A 10,121-nucleotide genomic window follows, 5' to 3' on the forward strand; every position below is an offset into this window, starting at 1 on the left:
GGAATAACCACTGGGATGTGAGAGGAAAGTGAGTTAGGACAGCAGAACACGTCAGGGCTCTTACGTCTCCTCGCGCTCCTCCGCTTCAGCCTGTAGGTCTCCTTGCCGCTGCAGAGGCGGTAGATGAAGGAGCCGAGCTGCTCCATGTCGCTGACGTGCTCGGTCGCGATCATCTCCTCTTGGATGATGTACGTCTGAGGCAGGTACGTCCCTTTCTGAAATGATACATTTTCCACCAAAACAAAGCACAAACGGCGCTGCGATCTCTTCCTCAAACGGAATTGTCTGACCCAGAGCACCAAGGAAAGCTAAACTGTGGAAAACGCACTACTTGAAGGCTCCAAGTCCACCTTCTGAGGCTGGTTAACGTGGTTCCCTGTCCTTGCAATAAACTGTGCCCTACTACTAGCTGGGGAGACCTGCTGAGCAGTCTGGATGCTAACCAGGCCATCAAGCAGAGACTCACCTCTGGTTCCTTTCACTTAAGAAGAGTCAAAGAAATAAAAGAACCAGTCAATATAAATACAATCCGGGGCAAAAGCAATTAACAACAGCGCAATTCCAAATATCACCTCTTCAGCTTCCACCACAGGCCTAGTTATCTCCATAGAGATGTACCTAGAAACACGCTGTCTTAACTTAGTGCCGTGCTGTCGGACTGGCAGAGCCCCACCGGATCAATAAAGCTCTCCTCTAATGCTGGAGGACTAGACTATTAATGGAAATTTGTACTACACTAACACAACAGTTCTGCAAGAAATTCAATTATTGATTCTTGGTGGGAGAGTGCAGCAGAGGGCATGTGATACGTGCAGTTACTGGCAGGAGCTGTCACATTAACACCTGGGGCTGGGGCTCAGGATTTGCCATATCCTCGACTTGGCAACACAGTTTAGAGAGACACTTGCACACAAACCAGTTGCTTCGTTGTTTTAGATTGAAATAGCTGTGGGCAGCCGAAGCAGCCAGAACCGATAGCTTTCAGGTGGGTCTCGTGCATTAGGGACTTGACTGGATTCAGAGGTGCAGAGAAGGCAGAAGGACGTGCAAAGAGGAGCAAGGCAAAAACTCTCCAAGTCCAAGGACCATCCGGCATCCAAACAGGAGCCCTTCAGAGCCCGGGGCCAAATCGGCAGGGGGTGAAGGTCTCCCGCCGCGGGGAGGAAACTGCCCTCTCTGCCTGACACAGGCCATCAGCAAGGCTGTGCCTGGGGATCACGGGGTAATTCAGCTGGGGAGGGACCTCAGGTGGTCTCCGGTCACATCTTCTTGCTCACAGCAGAGGCGGCTCCAACATCAGACCAGGTTCCTCAGGGCTTTATCCAACCTGAAAACCTCCAAGGATTTCAAGGAGGCAGCGCAACCTACCTGGGCAGCCTGTTCCACTGTTTTTGTTCTCATGGCAAAAAGCCTTTTCTGAGCTCAAGACCAAGCTAAACACTTAAAACCAATGCCTCCAAGGTGCACGTTAAAGCCTCCATAGGCAGATTAGACACTTCAGCCATTCCAATAACCAGAAAGCTATTAAAGCCCACATCTGCTCTGTATCTAAAGAACTAAACACATAAGGCCATTTGAACTGCATCTTTATACTCTTTTAAATTTAATTTCTAAGAAAGAGAAAGCATTATTTTCATCGGCTGTGGTTTTACATCTCTTATTTTAGGATATGACTGGCATTCCCAACCTCTCAGGTTTTTTTCTGGGGCTCTCCTGTCAGCTTGTGCGATCCTGCCTTTTCCATTTCCCTCTGCCCCAGGGACTGGTCACCTGCCACGGTCAGAAGCTGTGGCTGGTTTGGAGCGAGTTGTAAGTAACTGTGTGTTGTATCCCAGCAGGGTTCCCAGCACATTTGCCAGATGGTCACAGAGCGTGAAATTGGGAGGACTGCTAGGAACAAAAACGGGAGTTTGAGGAGGACTAGGAGATCAGGCATCTCTCAAGGCACAACCTTTTGCCTCTGAGCTTAACCCCTACAAAGTTCATCACACCGCACACAGCAGCAAGTGAACAAAGGGAATTTAAGAAAGAGTGGGAGTTAGATTGATTTTGTGGGATTTTTTTCCTTTTCTTTTAAATAGACCCTCACAAAAGGGCGTGTAAGACACAGGCTCACTGCTTTGCTTTACCCGCAAAAGATTGAGACAGATATGCACCTTCTGCAGTCTTAAAAATCCTGGGGTTTTTTCCTGCTGTTAAGATTAAATAGTACTCTATTTTAAGAAGACTGCTTTCAGTCACGGCAACAGCAGCATGGGCTTCTAAAGTGAACAAAACTGCTGGTACTAAACCAAATTAATGCCAGCTGTGAGCAAAACTACAGGAGCCTAAGCCTGGGGTTGCAGCTCATGGCACAGCAGGGAGGGCGGCACAGATTCCTTCCCCCAAAGGAGTGAAAGCTGAAGGTCTAGTACTCCCCAGGGGACACTGACAGCTCTGCAAATGGCAAACTGCAGTGGTAACTACAGCAAGAGTGAAAGGAGGGATTTTTTTTTTTTTCTTTTTTTCCCTGATTCCTACAATCAGTGAACACCAAGGGGAAGAAACCTGCTGCTTCTCTGTGTCACCCTGGCCAGGTTGTTCCAACATGCCAACATCACCGTGCTGTCTCCAAAATGAGTATTTCAGCTAAAGCTGCTGAAGCCTTCGCTCTGCGTGTAGACTCAGCTCAGGCAGGGCCAAGGCTTACTTCCACAGACACAGCAGATTTTATTTCCCGTGAGCTTCCAGCTGGCACCCACGAGCCAGCTCAAGACAAACATGCCAAATCAGCAGGACCGTGGCTGTACCTTCACGTTCACGAGCAGCTCCCACAGGTTGCGAGGAGGCATCACGATAGTGGTGTTCAGCTCGATGACGTAGCATTTATCCAGCGTTATGTCATGATAAGCTGTCAGACCCTGCGTTCCAAGAACAGAAATTAAGGAATTGAGCCCTTCGCAATGAAATGGGGCTGTGAAAAGGGGTGAAAAGAGGGAATAATCGGGGAAAGACAAGAAACTGCTTTAAACAAGCCTGTCAAAGGACGTCCCTACGAGCAAGACAAGCATATTGGAAAAACTCAGAGAGGGCTCCGAGAAGGAGGACGGCTTGGTAGTAAGATCATCACTGACATATGTGACAACAGCGATGGTGCTGGGCCCTGAACACTGAGTTGGTGCACCCCAGCTCAGCGGTGTGCTACACCCCCAAAGGCCCCACGAGCCCCTTACTCGCTGGAAATCATGGATGATATCTGCAGGGTCGCTCCCTCCAAACTGGGGCACTGGGACGTTGATCTGCTCGTAGTTCTCCTCAATGTAAATCTTGATGTCTTCATGCAACTCCAGCTGCTCTTTGAAGGGCGAATACAGCGAGTCTTCGTAAAGGAGACCGCAGCGAAACACGCTCTTGCGGGGCAGCTGTGGGGATGAGATCCAAGTGGAGGTACAGCACTTGTACACCCCCCTAACAACTACAGCAAACACAGCGAGAAACATACCCCTACTGCGTAAAAACACCCTTTTCAAACAGATGCTTGAGTACATTTCAGGATCGGTCTTTTTACCTGAAACCCTTCCTGATGAATCTGGTGCAAAACACCCTTGTGAAAGGACCACGTCTCCCTTTCTGCTAGCCAAGTCCAAAGGGAGTAAAGGATTACCTGTGGGATTTCACGAGGGGTAAATGCAGAAAGGCAAACTGACTGCCTGCAGGCTCTTACATTTCCTAATCAGGCTGTTCACATGCTTCCATAGGCACAGTTTCCAGTGACTGCCTTTTTCTACATAAGTATCATTTCTAAAATGCCAAATGCACCAAAACGAAGCACCTTTGGAGACTGAGACGTAGAGGCCCCATTGCCTTGGTCCCCAAAGCTCCTCTGATCCTGTTGAAAGGCTTTGTTCTGTGTAATTGTGTACGAGCTGTCATTTGGGATCGCAGGTAGGCAGTTGGGGTGACAACTGGTGGCCTCAAACGGACCAGCAAGCGTTTCCCAGCGCCGTTCAGCATGCGACAAGGATAGGTAACAGACCGAGTGACGGACTGACAACCTCAGTGCCAGCTTCTCCTAAGGAAGTGTCTACCCCAAAAGCCCTGCACTGGGGTGCCAGCACCCCAGCACGGCGATGTGCGGGAGGGCTGAGCATCCCTACGGTTGTCATTTTCCAGATCAGGCATAAATGGGCACGGGTAATTAAGCCTCCATGTATTTTAAAACAAAGATTGCAAATTAATTTGACAGCAAGAAAATTTACGGAGTGTATAAAAAGATTATACTGCTGAGTGGGTAAGTGCCGGCTGCAGCGGCGAAGGCAGCCGGCAGTCCTGGGAGAACTCATTCACTAATAGCTGCTCTGCAGCAGAACGAGGGCTTCAGTGCAGATCAGCACTCTGGGGTTTCTTGGCTAAAAAATGCTCAGCAAGCCACTGAGCTCAGCAGTTTCCTCCTTTAAAAGCAGCTCTGCCCTGTCTCACTCCCTATACTCCAACCCACTGCAACGCTGCCAGCCCCAGCACCTCGGTTGGGCCAGGCTTTGCAAAGACTATGTGGAGGAAGAGGTGTAGAATTTAATGCAGGTCGAGGACTCACCTTCCATACCACCTCCTACTTCTCACTTCTCCGCTTGCTTTATTAATAGCAGCACCTATTTTTGTTACACCTACAGAGTTTTACTGTGCCAAGGCATGTAAAAAAAAAAACACAAACCTACTGCAAAAAGCTGTTCCCTTGCTTATACCTCTCTGCTCTCCGAAGGACTTGCTCTACCCTCACAACAAGGCACCTTACTCTTGACAGCACTGATGTCAGGTATAAAGGTAGAACTGGCAGGATATTTTTATAAAGTAAAAAAAAAAGGCAAGCAAACAAAAAAAAAGCCACAAGGGAGGCAAAGAGAGAGATTTCTGGATGGCTTTTCCTTGCAGTCGGCATGGAGGTGAGCCTGAGCTTACCATGTAAGACATGCCTCGCCTGCAGTGCCCGGAGGACTGGCTCCTGGGTTACTGTGGTGCAAAGCAATAAATAGCAGCAGCACCTCTTTCAAAGGTTGAAAAGCCAGCAGTCCTTCCCGACTCGCCCCTACCTGGGGGATGAAGAAGTATCTGTACACATACATCGACGCAAAGACCAAGCCCAGGAGCAGGACGAGGAGACCCATGGTCAGGTAGCACACCCAGCTGAGCGATGACCTCCGGCCCTGCACGGCGGGAGCCGGCTCCTCCTACGAGATAAAAACAAGAGCATCAGTCAAGCTGCTGCTGCAAGGGATCAGAAAACCAGCTGTTCTATGCAAAGGCCTGTGTTTGTGGTGTTGGAAAAGACCTCTGAGATCAGCTAGTCCAACAATCTACCCAAAACTACCATGACCACTAAACCATGTCCTGAAGCAACACAATCGTATATATTTATATTTTAAAAAAGATGTGTGTGTGAACATATACACATATATGCCTACTCCACTTCCCAACAACTGCTCAGAACAAAGTCAAGCTTTGTTTCAGTAGGCAGTAAGGATCAAGCAAAACAAAAGGAAACCAGGAATTAATAGGTCCTGGCTACTGAATGAAACAGCATTTATATATTTATACTAAATTTTAAATTTTTTTTTAAATGCTGCCATTCATGCAGAATTTTTCAGGGCTAAACTTTTGAGATGGAAATTATTGGTCTCAGAGAGGTACTTCCTGGCCCCGCTAGGGCGAGCCTACGCGAACAGGTGTGTCAGTCCCAACTTCATTTTCCAGCAGATTCCTGCGCACCTTCCAGGAACATGGTCAGAGCATCAAAAGAAAACGTATCTGCTGTTTTTAGAGTGCTGCCCAATCTATGCAGCTGGCAGCCAGCTCGTCTCATCACAGCCCTCGAAAAGGAGGGCAGTGCAAAGGCAAGGTCACCTCCTGGGGACCACTCACCCCAGCCTACGATGCTCTTGTTTTTACTACCAAAATAACCCTCCAAAATGTTAAGCAGAAGGATGTAAGGCCTTTTCAGAAGCAGATGAAAGAAGTCGGGTCAGAGATGCCCCAGTTTCTGCACAGAAGAGCTGAAAGCTGCCCTCAGCCGAGCAGGCAGGGGAGAGAGATGCCAGGGAGGGCTCCTGCGGATTAACCCCCGAACAACTGCCTCTTCTTTCTACAATGCATCACTTTTTAAAGCAAGAGATGTTTCTCCAGGGTAACATGGCCAAAGCCCTGCCAGGTCACTCCTGCCCTGAGACCAGAGCACCCACAGGGAGCCCACCAGGAGGGGTTCCCCCCTAATTCTCCAACACCTGAGCTCCACTGGGGTGCAGAGCCAGGATCCTGCAACCCCTCTGCTACCTGCTTCTCTTCCAGCTACCACAGACTGCTCCAGCAGTGCTCCAGGCTTTTGCTTTTTCTAGCCACATTCAGACTGATAAAAGCAAAGATTAAATTGCTTTGGGAGAGCTACAATTCCAGCACACCTCCAGAAGCAATTAATCTGTATTTATTTCTCTTTCATCCCAGCTGTTTAAAGACCTGCAGCACCTCTGTTCACTGCCAGCTCCCTACACTGAAGAATTGGTGTAATCAGCTTGTTGCTGCTCCTCCAGCCAATAAAGGGATGAGCAAACTGAGAAATACCACATTTCATCTACTTGCAGTCTTCTCCTTCCTCTCTTTCTGCACACAAGGGGCAGCAACTGTCACAAGCCACAAAAAAGAAAAAAAGAAAAAAGAAAAAGAAAAACACACCCCAACATTATTAGAGGAAGTTTCAAGGCTCTCTGCCATGAACTGCTCAGAGAGGAAAGTCATGCTCTGCCAAGCGTTTCACAAACCCAGATTTCCCTAGATACTTGTCATCAGAGTGCAGACAGTGGGGGTGAAGAACAAAAAAGATCTCCCACTACTGACACTGAAGAGCAGCTGAGAAAATGTTCAACGTTCCGCAAGTGAATTGTATCCGAGAGGTGCCAGGTTCCCGGGACGGATAACGCACTGCTCGGTCCCTCGGTGAGCTGCGAATGCTGACTCCATGGAGAGCTTGGGGAGAGGGTTCAGGAGGACACAGCAACTCGGAGAGGAAGGAAAAAAATGCTCCCACTGAAAACTGTTTTGAAAAACGGCAGGCAGGGGCAAATAAGCTCCCGCTGGTTTGCTCTTTGCTAGAGCAGCTCTGCGCTCTTTGCTCAGCCAAAGACACCACCAGGCACCCCACCTCTCGTCCCCAAAGGAGGCAAGTTTGGCTCCCTACAAAGCACTCCTGGCTTCAGGAAAAACACCCGAGTCTTGCATTTTGGGAGAAGTTGGGGTAAGAGAAGCAGAGCTTTGCGCTAGGAAAAGTTATGAAATGAAAGCCACCCTCAAATTCTGAAGGAGGAAAGAAAAACTCAAGGGCAACCACTCTGACGGAGCAGAGATTAAGGCACTGAGGTTAAAAATCCTTCCAGGAGGGTCAAAGGGAACAATTAACCACAGTCCTGCAAAATATTGCATATAAATCACCCGCGCAAACCCTCACTAAAACATGTATCTCCTTCTCCCAGCTTAAAAGATTAAAAGGCCACCAGCCTTTGTCACTGTGAATTAATTACAGTTTAAAAGCAACTACAAGTCCATCGGCAACTCGGCTCCAGGCTGGAGGCTTTCTCAGGGCTGACAGCCCACGGACGGAGCAGCACGCAACCTGCTTTAACTGCACTTCAACCAGGATAAAAAAAATCTTCACCAGGTTGGAAAAATCCAAGAAGCTTCTTTCACAGGCTGCTGCCCCTACTCATGCTCCTTCCCACAGGACCGCTGCTGCCTGTAGTGGAAACGTGAATATTTAAAAAAAAACCAAAAAAACCCCAAACAACCAAATGGGAAAATCCATCGTAGCCGATTTCAATTTGTTTTTGCCGGAGGAATGCCCGGCTCTCCAGCAAGGGAGCAGTTTTCCCCTAAGCTAACCTTATCAAAAAGAGAAGCAGGCGGTCCCAGCAGCAACAGCCATCCCTGCCAGAAAGATCCCCAGGACCACCCGGCAAACCAAAGCGCGCTCAAGCCTCGCGGCAGACTTTGCAGATCTGGCAGAATTGCCGGTCTCTGTGAATTTTGCCATTGGGGAAAAGAATTAGATTCAGCAGCGCGGTTCCCCTGAAGAGCTGATCACGTCTTTGAGACATGCTTTTTCACCGAGGACAAAAATCAAAATATTAGCATGCAGAAATGCTGTATGCTCACCAGATGTTTAACAATATTCCGCAAGAATTCATTAACCAGACACTCTTCTTGCAACAAGCCATCCTACTCATTTTCTGCCTCAAACAACTATGGGATTTTTTTTTTGGTCAAGAGAAATGGAAAAGATTAGGGTCAAAACCATCCTCAGGCAGAGGCAAGGGCACATATTTCAGTTCAGCAAATGGGATTTCCCTTTTTTTTTTTTATCCTTTTAAACATGACATTGCAACAGATAGGCAAATTTTACACAGAAATCAACATATGGCCATATTTCGTCTCTCTGGGCTTTGCAGAGGACAAACGTTCATTTGCTTCTCCATGAACGGATGGAAAAGCGACAGCAACAGAAGAAGAGCACCACGTCCACGGTCCAGGCACTACGGATGTGCCTGTGAGGAGGATGCACAGAGATCCACAGCTCTGCAGAGCATCCCATGGCGATTTCAGGGCAGGAAAACCCTGCCACTCCACGCAATGATCCTTCCTTTGCTCTGTATTTCTTGGCACCACCACATGCTCCAGCAGCTGTGCAGGAAAACTGGAAGAAACTGGGGAAAAAACCCAACAAACTGGTAAAACTGGAAGAGGCTGCAGGCAAAACTCCTTCTTTGGTGCAATCCGAGTGGAAGGCACAGTTCATTCTTCCCCAGCATGGGGGAAGCATCCATCTCTCAAGGAGAGCGCCTGCACGTCTTTGTTTTCTGCCAGGCATCGTCCTGCTAATGCCTCATCCCGCCTGGCAAGAGGCAGAGGCAGCTCCACCGCACGAGCCTCGATAACCAGATGTGCTGACTCGGCTCCAGTTCGCGGGCGCGACCGCTTCGCAGACACTCAACCCAGCGCCCGGGAGCAGACAGGATATTGGAATATGAAAAGGAATTCTTTTCCTTGAATAAAACAGGCTCTTCCCTAAGCCACAGTGCCCTGCCCGCTCGCCAGGCTGGTGCAGGAATAGAGCACAGGCGGCAGATACTCAGATGGGAGAGGACAAAGTCATGACACAGACCATTTGGTAGAGGAAGCTCAAAGTTAGCCTGAGGAGGGGAAACAAAAAAAATCAGTTTTTGTGGCTTTTCTTCACAATTTCAGGTCCTGCTGAGGATGTGATGAAAACGGTCAGTGCGCCGTTACCCCTGTCTGTTCCTGAATGGCTGAACGGGTGGGGGACAGAAGCCTGGCTCTGCTTTACGAGCGCAATGTTCAGTCCGTAGCATGGAAATCAAGCCCAAAGGCCAGAGTAAGACGGAGCAGGGAAACCATCGACGCCTGCCAGGCACTGCCGAGGGCACCTACCACTGAGCAACCCTCCTGGCTTCACAGCTGAGCCTTCGGACACACAGCGCTAGCAAGGAGCTGCTAGAAAGAACCATAATCCGTGAGGGGCCGCCTTTGGTATTTCTGATGTACAGGCTTATGAAAAATAGATATTTGATTTTATCACTCCTTCATCACCAATGTCTTGCTGAAGACGAGGGAAGTGAGGAAATTAAGAGCGTCACGTCATGCCTTGTTCCCTCCTGAGTCACACATCGCCTCGGCAGAGATGGGCTCAGCTCACATCCTTTTTCTGCTCCTTCAGCTTTGCAAACAGCTCTGACTTCCCCACAAACCATTTTTCCTGCATTTCCGGAACACACAGCTTTGAAATATTTCAGTTTAGGTGCAGCAGTGCCTGGCAAACAGGGGACACAGCTCAGCAAGTGTCTAAATATACACCTCCAACAGGCAAAGAAGCTTTGGGCAACTAAAAATAGTAGATGTGATTTCGACGGCTGACAAGTGAGAAGAGAAATGCGATGCGAAGCAAATACCCAAAGGGATGTGGTTTGGAGAGGAGTGCTATCTGAAAAGCAGTAAAACATGTCATCCTTCCCCGGGAGGTTGCTTGTTTCAAGGGATCGGCAGCCTGAGCTCTCGATGGGGAAGATGCATTGACATAACTACAGACA

The 10,121-nt window shown here is 48.8% G+C and overlaps 1 protein-coding gene across 1 annotated transcript in view; it reads right to left on the reverse strand.

The window, feature by feature from the left end:
- ITM2C (integral membrane protein 2C) overlaps positions 1-5,198 on the reverse strand; it is a 6,586-nt gene extending 1,388 nt beyond the window's left edge. Inside the window, exons 1-4 of the mRNA XM_009876398.1 lie at positions 5,067-5,198; positions 3,213-3,401; positions 2,790-2,900; positions 65-215 (exon numbers count right to left, since the gene is read on the reverse strand). Of these exons, the coding sequence (XP_009874700.1) occupies positions 65-215; positions 2,790-2,900; positions 3,213-3,401; positions 5,067-5,141 (526 nt within the window). The 5' untranslated portion in view covers positions 5,142-5,198. The remainder of the gene's footprint in view (positions 1-64; positions 216-2,789; positions 2,901-3,212; positions 3,402-5,066) is intronic.
- Positions 5,199-10,121: the final 4,923 nt, after the last annotated feature.

Source organism: Apaloderma vittatum, unplaced genomic scaffold (genome assembly GCF_000703405.1).
Source record: "Apaloderma vittatum isolate BGI_N311 unplaced genomic scaffold, ASM70340v1 scaffold15879, whole genome shotgun sequence".
NCBI classification, from domain to species: Eukaryota; Metazoa; Chordata; class Aves; order Trogoniformes; family Trogonidae; genus Apaloderma; species Apaloderma vittatum.